This window comes from Pelecanus crispus, chromosome 13, assembly GCF_030463565.1.
Source record: "Pelecanus crispus isolate bPelCri1 chromosome 13, bPelCri1.pri, whole genome shotgun sequence".
Classification (NCBI taxonomy): domain Eukaryota; kingdom Metazoa; phylum Chordata; class Aves; order Pelecaniformes; family Pelecanidae; genus Pelecanus; species Pelecanus crispus.
The window spans coordinates 7,769,757-7,791,381 of record NC_134655.1 but is presented as its reverse complement, the minus strand read 5'-3'; the positions used below and the strand labels follow the sequence as shown (position 1 = coordinate 7,791,381).

Below are 21,625 nucleotides of genomic sequence, written 5' to 3'. Positions count from 1 at the left end.
TGTAGGTTAATGGTTGGACTGGATGATCTTAAAGGTCTTTTCCAACCTAAACGATTCTATGATTCTATGATAATCTTATTAACGATGTTCACTCGGTTCCTCACTTCGGTCATGAACGCGCAGGGCTTCAGAGGCAGAGCTCGCTATTCAGGAAAGCAGTACTTTTGGCTACTAGTGCAGGAAATGGCCAGTAGCCAATGGATGCGTTTGACCACTGTGGAAATATGTTTCATTTTAATGGCAAAGGGAAGTGTCCTGGGCGCACCTCGCTGTTGTGAGGGCTTTTTTTTTTTTTTTTTTTTTAAATTTTTAATGCTACGTAAATGCAAATCATGGAAAACGACGGGAATTGCTACGTGCCCCGCGTCACAGCGCCCTCGGGCGGCCGAGGCTGGCGGCACCGCCCCGCCGGGCGGAGCCGAGCCGGGCCGAGCGGTGCCGAGACAGACCGAGCGGTGCCGAGCCTGACCGGGCGGGGCCGAGCGGTGCCGAGCCGGGCCGGGCGGAGCCGAGCGGTGCCGAGCGGTGCCGAGCCTGACCGGGCGGAGCCGAGCGGTGCCGAGCCGGGCCGGGCGGAGCCGAGCGGTGCCGAGCCGGGCCGGGCGGGGCCGAGCGGTGCCGAGCCTGACCGGGCGGAGCCGAGCTGGTCCGGGCGGGGCCGAGCGGTGCCGAGTGGTGCCGAGCCTGACCGGGCGGAGCCGAGCCGGGCCGGGAGGAGCCGAGCGGTGCCGAGCCTGACCGGGCGGGGCCGAGCTGGGCCGGGTGGGGCCGAGCCTGACGGGGCGGAGCCGAGCTGGGCCGGGCGGGGCCGAGCCGGGCCGGGCGGAGCCGAGCGGTGCCGAGCGGTGCCGAGCCTGACCGGGCGGAGCCGAGCGGTGCCGAGCCGGGCCGGGAGGAGCCGAGCGGTGCCGAGCCTGACCGGGCGGAGCCGAGCGGTGCCGAGCGGTGCCGAGCCGGGCCGGGCGGTGCCGAGCGGTGCCGGGCCTGACGGGGCGGAGCCGAGCTGGGCCGGGCGGAGCCGAGCGGTGCCGAGCGGTGCCGGGCCTGACCGGGCGGGGCCGAGCCGGGCCGGGAGGAGCCGAGCGGTGCCGAGCCTGGCCGGGCGGGGCCGAGCCGGGCCGGGTGGGGCCGAGCCTGACGGGGCGGGGCCGAGCTGGGCCGGGCGGGGCCGAGCCGGGCCGGGAGGAGCCGAGCGGTGCCGAGCCTGGCCGGGCGGGGCCGAGCCGGGCCGGGTGGGGCCGAGCCTGACGGGGCGGAGCCGAGCTGGGCCGGGCGGGGCCGAGCCGGGCCGGGAGGAGCCGAGCGGTGCCGAGCCTGACCGGGCGGAGCCGAGCCTGACGGGGCGGAGCCGAGCTGGGCCGGGCGGGGCCGAGCCGGGCCGGGAGGAGCCGAGCGGTGCCGAGCCTGGCCGGGCGGGGCCGAGCCGAGCCGAGCCGAGCCGAGCGGTGCCGCTGCGCCGCGCCGGCCGTGCGCGCGCGGGGCCATGGCCACCTGGCGGCGGGACGGGCGGGTGACGGCGCTGCAGCGGCTGGGCTGCGCCGGGCTGGCGGGCGCGCTGAGCCTCAGCCTGACGGCGCCGCTGGAGCTGCTGACGGTGCTGGCGCAGGTGGGCAGCCGGCACTGCCGGCGGGGGCTGCGCGGCGCCGGCCGCAGCCTCTGCCGCGCCGAGGGCGTGCGGGCCCTCTGGAAGGGGAACCTCACCGCCTGCCTGCGCCTCTTCCCCTACAGCGCGCTGCAGCTCGCCGCCTCCCGCCGGTAAGCGAGCGGCCCCGGGCCCGGCCGCGCCTGGGCTCCGCGGGGCGGGGAGCGCTCTCGCCCCGGCCCGGCGTGTGCCTGGCAGGAGCGGAGGGGATGGGAGCGGAGAGCTCAGTCCGCAGGAGCGCTGCAGGCTCTGCCTGAGCGGTGCCGCCCGCTGGCTGTGGGTCCCCTCTCCCCAGAGGCACGCACCCTGCCTAGTAACTTCATTTATTTACTTTATTCGGCGCGTAGCAACTCTCAGGGCCCGGTGATGTGCCAGCAACTGCTTACAAAGTCGGAGGTGTTCTCCAAATGACGAGGGGTTGATAGTCTGTCAAATCTCTTCTGCTCAGCCAGATTCCTTCAGAAACAAAGTTGCGGTGCTGCCTGCAAATGTGACTGCCACGTCTGTTCTTTGCAACCGATTTATTTCATTCATTTATACGCTTTCAAGTATTTGTATTGTCCGTATCAAAGAAAATAACAACAAAACCACGATTCACATTCTTTACCCTATTATGCAGCGGTTGTTAGGCGAATTCGATCGGTTTTGAAGTCCATACGTGACATTATTCGGTGCAAGATCTTGTTTTCGATAATACACAGGCATTAAATTAAGGTAAACACCGGCAGGACTGCAGCAGGAGCAGCACGGAGCAGCGCTGACTGAGCTCTGCCAACCCACGCTCTTTCCTAGCATTCCCTTTTGCTGCCAGTGTCTTTTAGCCTTTGAAAGGAGTGCCTGGCTGTTCGCATGCACCAGCACGTTTTGCCGCTTTGAGGGTTCGTTTTCTTTCTTTCCTTCGTGTTTTTTTGGTTTTTTGTTTTTTTTTAATTCAGGTCAGCTGTGTGCATGGCATCCACTTGACATTTCCGCCCAGCTGGGCGATGGGTTATTCCAGTTCGTGGGCCGTGCTGGGTGGGGAGAAGCGTGGGCCCAGCGGGCGCTGGCCAATCCGTCCCGCTGCTGCTCTCGCCCAGCCTGACGCTGCGCAGCCTGCTGGGGTTTGTCCTTCATCGGGCTGAGCAAGAGTCATCCTCCCAGCTCTGCCTCCGCCTTTCAGGAAATGATCGATGGAGCGACCCTGGAGTCGGGCAGCTTTGTTGTGTCCTTCTGCTTGTAACGCAGCGTAATGCAGCTTGTCATACTTGTAATGCAGGCGGTCGAACGAGGGGAGGGATGATGGCAGTGGGGAAGCAGAAACAGTGATTTAAATGGAATTTAAAGTTCCCAGAAGAGTCAGTGTGTTGCACCGGTATAAACAAGTTGATTTTGAGCAAAATAACTTCATCATTTGTTCAGCTTGAAACAGTGTATTCCCTTTGCGAGGCTATAGTTTGTCTATAGTTTGGATAGGGTGTTCTTTTGAATTACAAGTGGAAGTCAGCTACCAGGAAATGAAATAAAAGCTGCTTACACATATTTCTTGATACATTATTTGAGAATTTTAAAATGTGTTTTCTAGTGAAAGAATGATGTGTATAAAGGCAAGAAACACAAAAAGAGAAGTGTTATGTGGTAGCTGAAGTAAATAGTAACGCCAGTTGCAGAAGGACCTGGGCTGAGTACAGCCAGCAGCCCCAGGAACGGCGGCGCAGGGGGAGCTGGCTGGGGAGGGGGGGTTTAGCTGACTCCGCACCCCGTCTGCGGTTACTGCGCACAGACTCTGTCTTTCCGTGGCGGTTTTAAATGTTATCTGGGTAGCGCCTAGAGACACCTCACCACCCTCCCCACGCATTCGTGCACGCACAGGAAAATCAGGCTGTGTTGCTTTAGGGACTGTACAAGACACGTAGGAAAAAAAATGTTTATGCCCTTTCGCTTCTGCTTGGGTAGTCTTTCTGCTCTGGAGTCTCTCCAGGGCACAAGACAAACAGATGCAGGGATCTGTCATGCAGTAGAAAATGCACGCTCGTGTGAAAAAACGTTAACCGAGCAAGCAGTGACTTGTAAATCTTTGAAAATTATTTTGTTTTGGACATGACAACACCGTGTAGTTTAAATGTAAATCTGCTGTTTAGGCGGTTTAGTGAATGCTTCCAAAATAGAATAGAAGTTTCTATACCTCCAGCTAAGATTCTCCTCTCAAGTGTTTTTACTTGCTTCTTGCTGCCTCTGTGACACTTCTCCCTGCTGTGGCAGTACCCTGCATACATAGAAAAGTCCTTCTGTGCATCACAAATGCATGAGTTGTAGGTTAGCCTTTAAAACTTTGTGCTTCAATTTCAAAATTTTAAGTTTAGACTTAACCTCCTGAGCATAATAGTGCCTGGACATAAGTCTTCTCTAGAGAAGTATCCCTGTGGACCTTTCTGTCCCAACATAAGTGAGAGAGGAAGGTTCAGTTGTTCCCAGAAGGCCTGTGATGATGTTATCTGCATAATACTTCTTACATGGTAACTTTGACTGGGGGGTTGGACCAATGTCTCTAACTGATGATCAGAGAATTTCTTGCAGATATCTTTTAAGTCATGGCAATTTTAACCGTGTAGATGGAAATATAAATGACGATTCTGTGGTCAAAAATTACTCTGAAAGTCTCTTGCAAAGCAAACAAGTAAATAGTTTGAACAATTAGTCTCCGTATCTTTGAAGATGTTTTTGTTGTTGAATTGGTGCTCTGGACCTCCAGCACAGTACCGCAACTCAAGCTATGTGAGCTTAGTCTGTGCTGGGAACTGTGCTGCAGGTAGAGCCATGCAAGCTGCCTCTAAAAAAGCTCTTTTGGGTAGTGGAAGTATTTTAGGTCAGTAACACCAAAATCAAAGCAAATTGCATTCGCTGAGTTCTATATTCCAGTCCCTGACTTTGTTGTTAACTATAACTTTTGCATTTCTGCACTTCTGTGCAGCATGGATTTACCCAAAATCTCTTTGGGCTCTTAGGCATGTTTTTCAGACCCTGCTCATGTTTGCCCGTTCAAATGTTCTGTTTTATAGAGGTTCCGATGCTTGTGTGGTGTTATATATAGTAAGGTCTTGGATGAAATACATGTTAAAGTTTCAATTCCTGCTGCTGAAGGGGCTTGTGGGCAGAAGAACAATTACATCAAGAATAATCTGCCTTAATTTTTCAAGTGTTTTGTTCATACTGTCATTAATAGTACCTCTTCTGTGTGTTTACTCTAGACTTGTTATACTTTTCACGGACGAGTTGGGTCATATTTCCCACTGGAGAGCCATCATGGCAGGAAGTCTGGCTGGCATGGTTGCAACCATCGTGACTTACCCCACTGACGTAATTAAAACACGGCTCATTGTGCAGAACCGACTGGAACCATCTTACGAAGGAATTCTTCATGCATTTTACAAAATTTATCATCAAGAAGGACTCCTTGCACTCTACCGTGGCGTTTCACCAGCTATATTAGGTAAAATAATAATGGGGAAAAATCACCTCATTGCACGTTGTTTATTGCAGCTGTGCAGTGCATTCATTTGCTCACTTGATTTCAAAAGCAAATAGTAATGTTGTTCTGTGGAAGGTAGGTACATTTACAAGGCACAACAATACTCATTACCTCTGCTGCAGCTTTATTGCTTCAAATTATGACCAAATGTGTAGCATTTTACGTATGGTTAAGTGTTCAACAAAATACTCTTTTCCTTCTTTTTTAGATGATCTAGTTGTGCTTGGATGCAAGATTTCCACCATTTGACTCTTAAAAAAAATTAAAATATATATATACACACGCACACACAGAGTGTTCCTAATTCCTTCCTAGGTGTGAGATTGTCTCCCTAGCTGTTCAGTGAAACCAGTTACGAGCATTAATGTATAACTGATGCGAAAAGTGAAGATTAGTGATATTCTCTCTTTACATGAAATTACTTTTTAATTACTTATTTACTCTCATAGCTTTTTAAAATGCCATTTAACTTTGAGTCCACTTTTTCACAATATGACATTCTAAAAAATGCATAATAATAATAATATATAATCCCACTATAAAATTGATGACAGCATGAAACAAGCAAAAGAGGAAAGAAATATCCCTGATCAGCTTGTCTGAAGAGGCAACTCTGTTTACCTGTACAACTGCTAGGGTTGGGCTGGCCTGGAGAAAGAGCTTGTCACAAAAGAGATAACCTGGAGAAAGAGCTGACCTGTCATGGGACTAAAGCAGTTAATAATTCTGACAATGCGCACATTTTAATATGTAAATATATGCCCCCAGCAGCACATGTAGATGCTACAGTATGGCTGTTTGGTGGTAAACCAGTGACTAAAAAGTAAAGTTCTTCAAAGTATTGATCTGGTTTGAGCAATGCAAGGTGTAAACTGGCAGCAGCTCATCCCATCTTTCTAGGTTATGCGATGAGCAACTGTTTTCTTCGTGTACAGTGTGTTGATATAAACCTGCCTGGTTTGCTTTCTAGGTGCTGTCCCATTTTCTGCAGGCTCATTCTTTGTTTACATCAATCTGGACAGAATCTGGCGAGAACCTGTAGTTCATTTCACTCCTCTTCAGAACTTCATAAATGGCTGTGTCGCAGCAGGTGTGGCACAGACACTTTCTTTCCCCTTTGAAACTGTCAAGAGGAAGATGCAGGTACAGAGCATTCATGTTACTCGTACTTTGTTATGGGTGCTCGCTGCAGGAGCTTGGGACAAGACTAGCCAGATGATCATGAGTGCCACTTTGTTTCTCTCCCCGGAGGGCTACAGAGACTTTGTTTTAGGTTGGTTGGGTTTTGGTGGGGTTTTTTTTTGTTTTGTTTTGTTTTTTTTAAAGTCTGAAAATTATTGTTACTAGCATGTTGTTGCAATTTTAAGGCGGGTTCAAGTGCTATCATAGGATATATGTATACTCTCAGACTCTGTGTCTCTGGCTTTACTTCTTTTCTTTTTCATAGCAATTCCATCAAATTCTCACAGTTCAGAACTGGCAAGCCTTCAGTCAAACACAGGCATTCAGTCCCCTTGGTGGTAGGCAGGATGAATGAGATCCATCTCATTTTCAGAGTGTGTGTGTTTGCCATTTATGCCTGACCTACGTACTGGCAACCACAAGAAACTTGCACAGCAGGTATTAAGTCTGAAGGGTCAGAACTATCCTTGGTCTTATTTCTGACTCCTCTAGTTAACGAGTGACTTTCCAGCTGCTGGTGCTGCTGCTTTCCTGGAGCATCAGTGACACGAGAGTTACTACATCAAGTTACTATATCATTTTATATTATCTTGTTGATCTTTTCTCCTGAAAGTTTAGTAATAATGATCTTAAAAAAAAAAAACAAACCCAAAAGACGAAACAACCACTATCCCCACAGCTTCCATCTCACTGATATAATTCATTTGATGATGTTGACTTTTCATTAAAACTTCATCAGTAGAGTGACAGTGAATAGCTGTCATTGTCTGGTGGCTCTCTAGCTGGGGCATACGAGTTTGTTCTTTCAGCCTAGTTCATGGGACTGCAGATTTATGGGACGCTTTTGTGATCTTATAAAAAAAGCAGTTATTTGGTGTGGCAGCATTATATAGATGCCCATCCCCCTCATCAAGTAGTAGCCTGGTTGGTAAGTCACAAGCTAGAAGAATATCAGTGAAACTGTGAATTCCCCTCTCCTGCTCTCCAGGTTCCCTTTTTCAGACAGGGCTCAGATCCAGGGGCCTGTGGCACAGAAGCCTTCGTTTGTTGCCCTCTCTCCATCTTGTAACAGAGGACCTCAGCATGAGAAGTAATGTCTCATGTGGCTGATGTGTCCAGAAATCAAACTTTAAGCTGTGCCCTTTCATCAGGTATCTCATAAAATGTCTCGGGTGAGAAAGATTCTGAACACGAAAACTTGATCATTTTTCCAGCTGTATCAGTGGCATTTACTGTGCTGTTTCCCTTTTAATATTTTTTGATGATACATCAGTTACTTGAACATTCAGTTTTTGTAATCAGTTCAAAAGTAACTTTCAGTTGTAACTGGTGTGATGTTAAGTTCTATGTCAAGCTTTGTCTCAACAGGCAAGTAGAGAAGTGAAACAGGCCCACCTTTCATTTTCCTGCCACTAGGCTGTACTCTTTCACCAAAGGGATGCTTAAAACATCTGATTGGCACTTCTAGGATTAAGAAGGAAACTGGATTTATTGCCTAAATATGTAGGAAGTGGATATGCTAAAAATATTTTGGATGGAAAAAAGGCTTAACAACAGAAAGGGTTTTTTTCCTCATAAATGCATTACATCAACTGAATAGTGATTTTTCCAAGGTTAGAGGAACACCTCCTGTTCAGTGATGTATTCTGAAGGCATGGGAGAAGGCAAAGGTGTTTCGGAAGAACTAGCTGCCCAGGTGTGAAAGCCCATAATTTGTTTGGTACTGGAAGTACAGCCGGGCTTTGCAGGGATCAGCTCCGCTTTGTGCGTACTTGCTGGTCTGTTCAGTTTGCGGGGTGGTGGCCGGAAGAGAGGAATGTACAGGACAGCACCAGAAAAGGTATCGTGCCAAGGGACCTAGAAAGGGGGAGAATAAAGAAGGGGAAAAAAGAGCTTCAAGACATTTCAGTGTTCTGTGGAAAACAGGGGAGCAGATACTTCTGATCACAGTTTTTCTCAGACATCATATTCTGATCAGCCTCCATGCAGTGATTCACCTTTCTAGCTGATAGGAAGAGGGGTGCACCAAAGCCTTCAGCTACCCCGGGGCCTGGTGCAAGTGCTCTGCAGTGCATGTAGGGAAGTGCTGGCTTTGTTTTGAAGTAATGAACACTGGATTCATGTATGAAGAGGAACCCAGCACATTGCGGAGGTCAGTATCAAATTCCTCTTCCTTCCCTTCTGTCCCACTGATCTGACAGATGGAGGTAGAATATTGCCAAAGAAGAATTTTCCAGTGAACCTGTTGGTGATGGGGAACCAGGGAGTTGTAAGACAGTCTCTGGAGCCTCAAAAACTGAGAAATTAGGACACAAGGCTGTCTTTGATTCTGGGATGGAGTACAAGCCTGAGACCAGAACATCCAGTTCAGATCTTTACCTGACATGGTAGGCAATCTTGGAAGAGTTAGCTCCATCCATCTCCTCATCTAGACAACGCTTGATTTGTTTGCACAGGTTAGAAAATGAATTCTGCTATGGGAGGAAGGAGAAGGTGTTATTTTTAATCTCAGTTGTAATAATTTTGTTTCATCCTTTCTCACGTTACATATCTGAATCCTACACTTCTGACGTTGGCAGCTTCTGTCACTGACATCTGTGGGAGTAGGAGCTGACTGTCAGTGAAGAATTCTTCCTCTCTGTTTTGATGATGATTTATGATGTCAGATTTGCTCTGTAACCATGGCTTCTTCCCCCTCTGCTATTAGAATTATCTTCATCGTGGTGTTTTGTTTCTTTTTTTACAAAGATGCTGTGTTTGCTAAATATACTTGAATGTTTTTCTTAAAAGAAATGTTAATTAATGTGAGTGAGTCTTACTGAATGTGAGTCCTCTATGTTGCGCTTATCCTAATTTTATTCCTTTGTCTTCCTTTTTTCACTTTGCTCCTGATTGGCATGTTAGAGAATTAAGAGGTACTGTATGCATGTTTCAGCATGGAAATATGGCTTTTGTTATGCATCTGTAGAAGGGGATTAGTGAAGGAGAGGGTTATTCAAAGGGATGTTCTATATCAAATGCTTTCCTGACTCACTCTTATGCTATATCAGTTTCTGAACAAAAACTTACTGATCTTTATATCCTTCTGACTGTTATTCTTGGCTTTCCTTCCTTACCGCACAATATGATGTTCTTTGTTAAATCCAGTATCTAAGTGATATCCAAGTACTGCACTTTTACCTTGTATGCAGACTTGCATACAAGAACACTTTGGTTTTTTTACCTTAAGCAGGGAAATACCTGCCTATGAATGAGTCTGGGTCTAAGGGAAGCACTGGTACTATGTTTCCACTTCCCCACATCATCTTTTTGCCTATGATGACCTTCATAAGTGCAGACTGGACTGAGCTCTGGCATTTCAGTAAGGGAAGATGAATTTAGAGCCATACAGAATATGCCACGCAGAAGATTATTATTAGAATGACACCGATCCCAGGCTATGTGTAGAGCACATATCTATAAATATGCAAATGGTCAACGCAAACCTAATACCCAAGTTTGGCACTTCCCTCTGTGCACATGACCCTCAGAGGAAGGCTCAGATACTCCTGGCTGGCATTTCTCAGCCTTCATTCCAAATTGACTTGTGACTTTGGTAGTTTTGTTAGGCAAAATGCGCAAAGGTGACCCTAAAGTTTCACAGATACTCCATCAACTGTACCGTTACTCCTCACCTGCTTACATGAACAAACTGCATGGTTTGCAGAAGCTCAGTCCTGGCCCCATATTTTGATGGTATAATTTGTTTTAATTTCTGTGACTAAAACTTGCTGAAACTCTCCTTCGCCAGTAAATGCTACTCAGGTATAGCTTTACCGTCAAACCCTTGTAATACAGAAAAAGCATACTTTTAGTGTACTGCAGGATTTAGCACATTCTTGGTGTTGATTGCACAGCAACCTCAAGTTGTGAGGACATCCCTCTGGGGAAAGCATTGCTCAGTAGTGATCTTTCTGTTTTAAAATCCAGGCTTTGAATTCCCTCCACTGCCATAAACAAACAGGCTCACTGTTTCTGATTAGTGTAGACTGTTGCCATGCATCACCCAAGAAGTGGCCTCTTTTTGATGACAAAAGTGAATCAGTTAGGCCTCAGCTGCCTATAAATCTGCAATGTGATTTTTTGTTTGGTTGGTTGGTTGGTTTTTTGAAGGGGGGGTTGGTTCTTTGGAGCACAAGATGCTCTGCAAGTGGAAATCTGTTGTAAATTATGTAAATGCTATGAGTTCGCAGTAACCTGGAGAAAACTAAGCAGTCATTCCCTTTGTGAGGTAGCCTGTTTAAAGTAAATGCAATCTTGTGCCTGGTTGGCACATTTGTAGTCTGAAGTCAGTTAAATGAGATACTGAAGTCTCTCTTTAAAAGTAGTACTGTTATTTAAGTATTTATTTAATAAAGTTAGCCCCCTAACTATGTTTCTTGCATGGTAAAAGTCAGTCTAGCAAGAACCCAGTGGCTGGGTTATAAACAAAACTTTGGAAAATAAAATTATAAATGTTTGTTAGAAAAGCACCTTCTCCCTGCTGCAATGAGGAGACAGCGCTCCTGTGTTGCTTAAACATGAGTGACTTGCAAAGAGTGCTCCGTCATTGGAGATGCTCACCGGTGCTGGCATGGCAGCCTCTGAAAGCTCTCAAGCTGTGGTGTCCCTGCTGTTTGTGAGATCTGTGTTCTTGTCAGCTGGGAATATGAACGTTATTGGAGTCATGACCTGGTTTAAAAATAAGAAATCCTTTTTGGGTCATGTGGTTCACACGACATCTCAAAAGCATACGTGCTCTGAGACTTCGTGCGGGAGACCCTTTAATAGTGAACATCATGGGAGCCTGAGCCTTGAAAATTTTCAGAGATGGAGCCATTTGACCACACAGAGTGGCAAATTCCATAGTGTGGAAGCAAATAAGGAGCAATATTAATACTTCTAGTCTGACTTGCTGTGGAAGTAAGGCTTTTATGGTTGCTAGCTGTCTGTCCTTGCCCCCAATAACTTTTGATCCTGCTGTCCAACTTCAACTAAACTCGACAGAGGCGTGGAGGTTTCAGAGATACTAACTTCCTTCAAGTTGTGTGAAAACAAGTGCACAGATAGAGACGAAACTCCAAAAATATTTCACCTGAGGGAGAGGCTGCAGTGTGAGTTCTTATTTTTCTTACTTCTCCCTATGATCTCACGCTCCCCTTCATGCTGCTGGGATTCAGGCATCAGCCAGGACCCCATGCCCTGGGTGGTACTTGAACTTGGGACCAGCCTGGCTCCTCTGATTATTAGCAAATAGGTAATAGACATCAGATTCTGGTTTTGGTAAAATCCCTTCCTCCCTTCTCTTTTCCCCTATGTCTAAATGCTTTGAGCTACCAGCATTTTTTTATTGTTTCATTGACGTTGCTATAAAGCTATTTTATACCACCTTCTCTGAGGCTGTTGCAGTAGTGCCCTACTGCTTTGGGAGGTACTTGGTCCAGTAAGTGGTTGAGACAATGCCTGAAAAAAGCTACCAAGTGTAACATGGGCTTTGCCCTCTGTAACAGCCTGGATCAGCTTTTGTGCATCTGAACAAACCTTGGAAGCATTTCTCTTAGGTGCCCAGACTTCCACAGGAGAGAATCATGAAGACTGACTGCCTGTGAAGTTGAAACACTGAACAGTGCCAGTGGAAAAACTGGATAAGAGGGGAAAAAATCATAATTCAGGAATCAGAAGCAGGACTGGGCTGATCTAACAGTCAGGTCTGCCTTGTGACAGCTCGTGCTATGTCTAGTGGTATTTAACCCTGTTCATCCAAGGAGCTGTGGTGTGTTAAGTATGTAATGCTCGCTCTGAGGTGGATTACAGCAGTAGCTTAGCACTGCAGCACAGTGGTCTGCCGAAGAAAGGCAGGAAAACACACTGTACCCATTTGAAATGCAGGAGGCCTGGGGGAGGGCAGAATGCAGTTCTCTCCAAATGATTTTCCCAGCCACTGAAGTGGCCACCACGCTCCCATCCTAGATTTGGTAGTGCCAGCTGAGCATGGCCACCGGCCTCGTACAGCCTCCGCAGCTCTGTGATCAGTGTGGTATGAGCAAGAGCTCTCTAATCTGCTTCGGGGCAAATCGGATGGGTTAACTCAGCCCACCTTTTTAAACTCAGTAAGCTCACCTAGCTGATGGGGCCTGACAGGGGTTAGGGTACGCTGCTGCGCACGCATAACTATCATAGCCGTAATTTTCAGCAGGGAGACAGTAATGTCTCCAGAGTGACAGCTATCTGTGACTGTTACTCCTAACATGAGTACTCTTGCATCAGTTATACAGGAGAGCCACATATCCATTTGTCTGTGTTTAGAATGATGTGCCTGCGACATGTAAGGTGATTAATTATGCAAAATACTCCAAAAACAGGAGGTAAAACTTGATGGACTCTCTCTTCTTTTATGTCTGATTTATTTTTATTTGGTGCAGTTACTTACCTCATCCACATAAGGCAAATGGAAATATGTCCTCTGTAAAGCCCCAAACCTGTAAAACGTTAATTTTCTTTACGGAAAGGGTGGTCAAGCATTGGAACAGGCTGCCCAGAGGGGTGGTGGAGTCACCATCCCTGGAAGTGTTCAAAAAACGGGTAGACGTGGCACTCTGGGACTTGTTTTAGTGGGCACGGTGGTGTTGGGTTGATGATTGGAATGATGATCTTAGAGGTCCTTTCCAATTGTAATGATTCCTAGTTTTTACTTTTCATTATGAATAATCCAGCCACCAAGCCAGGAAACACGAAATTGCTGCTCTCCCCTTAATTGGTTTAGTGGTGGACTTGGTAATGTTAGGCTAATGGTTGGACTGGATGATCTTAAAGGTCTTTTCCAACCTAAACGATTCTATGATTCTTCTCAGTTCCTACACAGACAGCAGGAGGTACGGGAACTAGCGTTGCTATTCACTGTGTGAAGTGTGGGACCAAGCTAGTCTGCCTAAGGGTTTGCACCATTAAATAAACTAGTGCTAATGTGCATTAAAATGGTGCACCCATTTCTAAGGATTGAGCTGAACCATCATGAGGCATTCAGGAATCACGCAGAGGTGTCCATGGTGCAAGGGGTTTGCACTGCCTTGAAAAAAAAGACCTCTGTATTCCATATCAAAGATTTCTCCATACTGCAGGTGTTAAAAGCGGGGAAAGCTTAGGTTCAGTAACAAAGGAGGGATTCTGCAACAAACCCTGAAGCCTCAGGTTACCACAGGCCTGGCGATAATGTATTTCAAGCTAAGAGTCAAACTTTTGAGCAAGCAGTAAACTGTTTTGCTCATTTGGTGCCATTGATCTCAGAAGGGTGAGCCGATTTGGCCCCAGTTCAGGTTACAGAGGAAAGGACATCGTGTTCCTAGAGTGCAGGAAGCTGGAGGTCAGCTGCTCCGCCGTGCTGCTCTGGAACCGGTTGCCTCCTGATAGCTTGTCATCGTTTACCTTCCCACATGCCTGAATACCCTTGGTGGACTTTAGCCAGGGGTAAGTCAGCGTTACCAAACCAGTGACACAGAAAAGACAATGCCTGCCGAGGAAAGCTGTCCTCCAGGAGAAAGGATTGAGTAGCCCAAGAGAATGCATGCTTTTTTTCCCCAATATTAATACTTATTTACATTTTAATTCTTTCTTATTTGAGTGGAATGAAATACTCTTCCAAGCATTCAGCCTTCTCTTGAGTGAAATTTCTGTTGACTGTAGTAGCATTAGCTTGAATGAAAACTGCAATCTTTGTCCTTCGGTTTCCTTTGAGCTACAATTACGCTTGCCCGTTGCATGTGTCCTTATTAACCCAGACTGCAAAGACTTCTTATTTTAGCTTCCAGATTAAGAGTGTGAACCCTTGAGCTGTGTTGTGAAGTGTCTTCCTGTGCTTTTATTTTTATTAAATTGATCAGAAAGTGTAGGATGCCTGAATCTATTGAAAATAAATAAATAACAAGCAATTTCACTGTATCTACCATCAGAATAGCATACCACTTATGGCAGCTATTCACTGTTCGTTGATCTTTCATACTCTGTGCCAACAGTACTGCACACTCAAAAAATAAATAGCAAATCTTTGTACCAACAAACTTTATGAACAGGGAAGGGGGGGCGGAAAGTACATGAAGTGAGAGGGATGTATTTCCAAGTAGTCTCTGATACATGTAAATTCAGATAGTTGCAGATAGAGTCTTCAGGTAACAATTAACTTTAACAATTAACTTGACATTTGTCATGACACTTCACCCTTATTTAAATATTTTTTAAATATTAAAAAATGTGAGTGCAGGTAGGTTGGGGTGGGGGGTTATATATACATGTGTCTCTTGGGTTTAGATTGTCGAAATAGAACAGAGTGCTGACTTTGGGGATGTATCACAGTGACTTAGTAGACCTGGTGACCTCTGGAAACTAAAAGATTGTGTTCATGAGAGAGCAGATGGAGCCAATTCTGCATTTGATGTGCTTTAATCATTTAGAGAACCCATCGTCCATCAGAGGTAAAAAGATTAGTAACTTAGCCCTACTACTAGTATGACTAACAACTTGGCACTCTGTACCAGCGCAGTGGGCTGTACTGTATCTCCAGCCTTCTGCAGTATGAGACAGCTGTAACTGGGGGGGGGGAAGGAAGTCTTTAAAAATGTTCGTAACAAACAGGTTTCCATGCACCAGCCCGTAGTGCCAAGGGGTGTCAAAAGAAAGGAATTCAAGCTGCTTTGAGGTGCATGGTGTGAAAAGTCTCTGTCATAAACCTGATCTTTTTGGTGTGAGATTAGCTGTTTGTTTTGTATGTCATAGTAGGTTTCTGCAAAAAAGGTAGAGAAACTAGTTTGATCTGTTTGGTTACCTCTGTTTTCTGGCTCTGGTGCCATAGGGCAGTTGTGAGGATTGTGGTGTTGCAGACATGCTTAGATGATGCAGAACCACCCGAAACCCACAGCTATTTTTTTCATTAAAAACCATCCCAAATGAAAACGCCTTTCTAATTCTTTTCTTTTATTAATACATTTTAACTTTGTTTAGCTGTGTTCCAAAATACTGAAGTTTTAACTACACACTGATACAGTTTTTAGTTTTCCTTTTGCAGTAGGTGATTCTGAGATTCTGTGGACAATTCTTATTTAAATACTGTGTCTGGGGTCCCAGAAACATACTGCTCCTGTAAAGCAGAAAGACTGGCAAAGCGTACTTCACCCCACAGACTGAAATCTTGAAAATGGCTGTAACCGTGGTGAATGTTACTATAAATAATCTTTCAGTAAATCTCTTAAGAGATCAATGTCTGTGGGCAAACTCGAAATCTGGGGGTTTGACTTACCTGTTCCTTTTTAACTGTCTTCTGGATGCGTTTACTGCATGCAGAATCTTACTGAAACCTGCAGTGTGCTTGTCGCCTGTCTTGGTGTTGTAGGCAGGGGTACTGTAATCAAAACCCTTTGATTTGTGCCTTTGCAATGTATACGGTAACAAAGAGGATTAAGTCAAACTCATGCAGTTAATTCTGGCAGGTCATGCCCTGCCTACCACAAAAGGACTTAAAAAGGAAGGGAATCGCATGTTAACAGCATTCCTGCTTTCCTGAAGCATTTTAGAAACCTGTCCCTCTTCACTGCTTGGCTGCCTGTAACTTCCTTTACCAAAAAAGCTCGTGGAATCTGTCTGACAGTCCAGAAAGCAGAACAGGGTTTTGAATCCAGCTCTCCTATGACTGCAATTGCATATTTAAGGATACTTAAATCATTTGGGTGCTCTTCGGAGCATCCCTGGTGCTAATATAACCATTCTTAGTGGTCCCTGAAGTCTCAGTTGCAGCACTTGGCATCTTCTGCAGTACAATCATGAGAGTCTTTGTGCAGGAGTTTCTCAAGTACTGTGGATTAAGGCTTGAAAAGTTATTTCTCTCTTTCTCACTGTTGGATTTAGCTATTGCTTTTTAAACCGTTACACCCTTTAAGTAACAGAGCCAAGCAGACAGCTGAGCTTCCTTGTAGCAAATGAGCATAAGCGAACACGTGCACGACCTTTGGCTACCAGACTAGCTGAGTTACCTTGAACTACCTGCAAAGGCAGGGCTGGTAATACTGTAAAATCACAGCAGTCTGCTGCCTCTCTGGGTCCTAAAACAGGAAGCTGTGGGAGCTTGCACCACGGTTAGGAATTACAGAAACAGCTGTAGGCCCATGGAGTTAGCAATGCCAATGCAGAGACAAGGGGATGAGCAATTAGAACAGTTGAAATACTTTCACCCCCACAAAAGTGATCCCTCTCTTACAAATCAGGTACGCTGTTGAGAAGGTTCAGAGAAGCAAATGCTTCTGTTTTCTCCTCCTCAAACTGTAAAAGACCACGGGTTAAATCCTCAGCCCTACTCTCATCTTGGGTAAAAGAGCCAGGACATGATAAAGGGATAAAGGGGATAACAAATCAGGATGTGGTGGAAGCCTACTTCCTTCTTTCTCACTGCAGACAGCTGCTTTCCCAAAATCACCTCCCTAAGCACTGTCAAAAGGAAAGTGTATGGTTTTACCTGTTACCTGCCATTAGAAGTATTTCACATGCATTTCAATCATGCACAAAAAAAGTGAGAAAAAAATAATGTGATTTTTTTGTAGATAAAGACAACTATGCAGTTAGTGTGTGGGGTGATAAGGGTTTTTTTGTTAGCTTCAAAATTTTAGCAGTAGACTTGCCAGTAATGCAAGGGGATGCAACATTATTAGAACTATTTGATTAGCAACTTCTCTTATATACCTGGAACATGAGTTTTGGTCTGTTTCCATTTCCAGCATCTAAGTTGCCAAGTATTTGAAATGCTATAGCTGAGGCATCTAGAAAATGTCATCACCACTTGTCAGTTTATGAGAGGCTTGTCATAGGCTTAGCAGCTCTGAGAAGCTGTAGGTTAGTCTGGCCAAGGAGGGACAAAACGCTACACCACATGGTGTTTCAGATCAACAAGGGGATAATGATACCCATATTCATCAATCAGTTAACTGTACAAGTCCCATTTTTATCAAACTTCTGCCCTGTGGTGATCAGCTTGCATGTGCAAGTCACCAACCTGTGTCCCAGGGTCCCCATGCACTCCTGACTGGGAAGTGTCACTTGCCATATGTTTGAGTGAAACCCTGATTTGCCAATGCAAAATAAACCCATGGCTGCATGTGCACAGATGGATGAGAATGGGATTATTCAAGGTCAGGTTATCCTGTCTGTGCTAACGCAGTAGGAGATTAATGAAGGAAGGATTTTGCTGTTAAAAATGACCCTCTACACTTCCTCCATGTGAACAGACACTGTCTATACTGCAGTCGGAAATGTCGCTGCAGTTCGGCAGGATGCTCCCAAGCTAACCTTAACCAGTCTGGATCAACTGGCCGTGTAGCGAAGATATGGGAGCGCAGGCACCAACTGCTCACCTACAGCCCTCGGTGGGCTTCTACAGCCTGGGCTGAAATCTCTGTTCTTCGTTTCTCTGTGCTGTTGCTACTCAACCCGTAGTACATGGGTTCACCCTTCTCATTGCAGTGTGGACGCAGCCTCAGCAGCCAGAGTGAAGTCGGCGCGCTCTTCTTTTTGATCAGAGTTACAGGAAGGCAGTGTGGCACCTGGGGCCAGCCCCAAGCTTCCCACTCGTGGGTGCTCCGCTGCCAGTGATGTGAAATACCTCTCCCCAGACCTGAGCAGCTGGCAGATGTGGGGCTGATGCGTTACGCGGCTCTGGTTCGCACAGTTTGTCTTCACAAGGGTGGGATTTATTTCCAGTAATGTGACATGGCACGAAAGGAAGTGCTGTGTGAAATTACTGCTCTCTTTCTCTTTCGTACCTATTAGACAGTGAATTCCCTCCCTTTTTAGGTTGTATTTCAAGGCAAAATAGCTGATTCTTTTGCGTGGACGGAAGAATCCAGATCAGTGTTGAAACCTGGCATTAAGTGTTCCTTATGTACTAGAATGGAGAAAGTAATTATCTTTAATTACTTTGGTTTTCCTTTGCTTGTTCTAAATCCCCCTGGGTGTCTTTTGAACAGGCACAGAGTCCTTGGCTTCCCCACTATGGAGCAGTTGATGTCCGTTTTACTGGCATGGCTGACTGTTTCCGGCAAACTGTGAAGAACAAAGGCGTGCTCGGACTTTGGAGTGGACTCACACCCAGTCTGCTCAAGGTGAGGTTTTGCTTTCATCCTAATCAAAGACTATCCTGAAGGAATCAAGACACGCTTTTGGACAGCTGGGGTTATAAAGCTTATGACGTGCCTCTGTACTTATTAGCAGCTTACAGATGACAGAGTCCGTGACAGAACAGGTATTACCTCAGGCAGGTTATAAATCATATTTCCCCAAATGTAAGCTTGGCTTCTAGATGTCACTGCTTTTGAGTTCATTTGAATGCCCTTAGAGAAGGGAGTGCTGCTAACACACAAGCCAGGGTATGGATAGGGGCTTGCAAGTGATCCACTTAAGACAGCTAAACAAGTTCTACTGCTCAGCTGAGCTCCCATAATTTGAAATGTTGTACCAAGCTGTAAAGAAAATTGCGCTTTTATAAGCCACTTCCTCAGAAATCAAAAGTAGTACTTTCAACCAGCTATTTAATGCATGCGTATGAGTTACTACAGCCCTTACTGAGTTGAAAGCATGAAATAAAGCACAGTAGCTTAAACAGAAGGTAATTTGGTTTACATAAATACATTTTATAGTGGTGCAGTGAGGATTACCTATGTGGAGAACTACAGGTCAGCTAATGAATGGTAATTGAGTGACAATGTGATTGATTGCAATGGCCTGCCTGTGCCTGGCCCTATCTTGGCTGGTATAAAGCCACATGGCACCAGAGCTGCTGATTCTGCATGGGGCAAAGGGAGAAAATTGTTTGGTCACTCTGCTGTATGTAGAATAAATCCCACATTTCCTACCAGGATTTGCTGAGGTTTCTTAGGATTTGCGTAGGTATTTGACAAGTTGTGATAATCTATAGGCATCTATATCACAGACCTTGTTCCTTACAGTATTGTTACAGTGAGTTATGTACCAATAATAAACTCCTACTCTTAGCATGCTGCAGGTGCCAGCCTAGTTTGAGGAGAGACTGATTTTATAGAAATGAGCACAGCTCTATTAGCAGATCTGATCAGATTTGAAGTCCTAGAAGTTTCCTTGTTTAAAACATCTAAGCTAAGAATGCTACTAGTGAGTCTAATATTGCTGTTTTATCTTATGTTGCCTTTTTTTTATTATTTTATCAGATTGTCCCATACTTTGGTGTTATGTTTAGCACCTTTGAATTCTGCAAGCGGGTCTGTCTGTACAGAAATGGTTATATTGAATCTCCTTTAAATTACAAGCTAACTCCTGGCGTGGACCAGAGTTTACAGCCACAAGAACTGAGAGAATTAAAGCTCCTCCGAAGGGAAAATTTTGAGTCAAGGAAATCAGCTCTTGAAAATTGACATCGGAGTGTCCATTGCAGATATACACACTACCTTTCTTGAGGAACTTTGGAAGAAAGACATGCTGAACTACAGGAACCAGCGTCTCAGTGGATTGCATGGTTTTAGTACCGAGACACCAATGCCAGGAGTGAATAAATCTTATATCTCATTTGCTGCATGGATATAAACAGTATGAAGAGCAAGCATATACTGAAGAGGAGAGATGCAACTAGTTTGAAAACACTATGCTATTGGAACTTGAAATTACCTTATTCTAGGTGCTTTTCAATACTGAATAGCCATTTTGAGATAAAACCACTTGCAGAAAGGCAAGAGAACTGAGATGAGAGTACAAATTGTATCTTCAAAAATATTAAGAAAATTCAAATGGATTTTTTTAAAGTAATCTGAGATACAGAGTCAGCCAAAAATGATAAACAGACTAGAATACATAAAACATGCAAGAATTTCTACTGAAATATCTTTTTTTTTTCTTTTTAGTGATACTATGTGGACATGACATTCTGCAGATGCAGGATTAGTCTCAGTTCAGTCACACTCCGGAATCCACTTTTCAATTTTTCCGACTTACTTGAGAATAATAATTTTATATGAATCTTTGGCATAAAGATGTCAATATGCTGCTGCAAGTGTGCTTTTGCTAAGAGAGAACTGTAATGTGCAAAACTAACTGTAATACACTGGAATGACAATCTTGCAAACTTAAGTGCATACTAGAAAATCTTCCCCCCTTTCTCCTGTGTTGTTACTGCATGTACATGAATTATTTCAGGCTTTGAAAAATAGTTTTCCTTAAGTTCTCTAACTGAAATATTTCCTGAAAAATGCAGTTCTTAAATGCGTTAGATATTTCAGAGCCACAAGCCTTGACATGTTGTTTTGGTATTCATAAAGCTCTATTTTTATATTAAACTACTTTTTAGTTCCTGTGCACAGACTCAGGCCTACTGTGTTGCTCAGAACTTGCCAGCAGAATAGCAGTGTGCACACACAGCCTGTGATTTTGCTGCTTTAACTGCTGTGATCCAGGAGTCACAGATAGTTCCTGTAGGTAGGAACCTCTCTGCAAGACCACTAGCTTATTGCCAGTGCCAACGCAGTTGACAGGCCTCCGACCAGTCTGTGGAGCTTTTGGACAATAAAAAGATCGTCTTGGTATTGTACCTGAGGACCTGCAGTATTGCTCTGGTTTATTTGTAGAAATACAGCTATGGAACAGGCCTATCGTAGTGCCTTCTGATAGAAAACCTTAAACCCCGTGTCCACGTGGGAAGGCGGCTCTGCCCTCTGCGGCGTGTCCCACCAGCCGTGGCACCGTGTGAATCGCAGCAGCTCGGTAAGGCGTGTGCACACCAGCTGTGCTCCTGCCCCGGCTGCAGCAGGATTTGCCTGCTGGTTTACACAGCTTCTTGTGTGTGTTTTTGTACTGTTTGCGTCTCTGCTGGGTGGAAATAAGTAAATCTCGGAAACTGCTTGGTTAGGCCAGGTCACAGCAGGATGAGGCAATGGCAGATTGATGCAGGAATAGTCTGTGACTATGGAGAGAGATTTGCAGGAGGATTTGGGATAATTGTAAGGCAAGCCTTGCACCCGGAACTCAACACTGGCGTACCTTACAGCTGAGGTCTTGCAGTATCTCTCTTAATGGGCTTGCTTGGTTCTGCTGCAGTGGTGCTTCACACTGGTTTTCTTCTCAGAGAAGAAATGCAAGCACTGATAGCAAAAAATAAGATGGTAGAGAGCAGATCTGGTGACTCGTGCATCACACTGAGGCTGTAAGTGCTTTTCTAATCAACCTGCCTAGGGAACGTGTTTCTCCATGCCTCAGTGCCTCAGTTTTCTCCATCTGCACAGTGC

The 21,625-nt window shown here is 45.5% G+C and overlaps 1 protein-coding gene across 2 annotated transcripts; it reads left to right on the top strand.

Annotated features, from left to right (window-relative positions):
* Positions 1 to 1,483: 1,483 nt before the first annotated feature.
* Positions 1,484 to 20,747, top strand: SLC25A43 (solute carrier family 25 member 43). 2 transcript variants are annotated; one of them, XR_012831603.1, is made up of 6 exons: positions 1,484 to 1,755; positions 4,867 to 5,108; positions 6,118 to 6,290; positions 18,347 to 18,481; positions 19,562 to 20,025; positions 20,249 to 20,747. XR_012831603.1 is itself a non-coding variant. In XM_075720652.1 (5 exons), exons 1-5 carry the CDS (start codon positions 1,484 to 1,486, stop codon positions 19,763 to 19,765), a joined length of 1,026 nt encoding a protein of 341 aa, XP_075576767.1. In that variant the 3' UTR covers positions 19,766 to 20,747. The 2 variants fall into 2 exon arrangements, 1 of the variants encoding a protein (XP_075576767.1); XM_075720652.1 differs by having other exon boundaries at positions 19,562 to 20,747.
* The last annotated feature ends 878 nt before the right edge of the window (positions 20,748 to 21,625 follow it).

Bases quoted from the DNA above. Each gene is read 5' to 3' on its own strand.
- SLC25A43 (XM_075720652.1), top strand. From the start codon at position 1,484: ATGGCCACCTGGCGGCGGGACGGGCGGGTGACGGCGCTGCAGCGGCTG. The intron at 5,109-6,117 runs GTAAAATAATAA...TTTGCTTTCTAG, and splicing joins CGTTTCACCAGCTATATTAG to GTGCTGTCCCATTTTCTGCA. The intron at 18,482-19,561 runs GTGAGGTTTTGC...TTATTTTATCAG, and splicing joins TCACACCCAGTCTGCTCAAG to ATTGTCCCATACTTTGGTGT.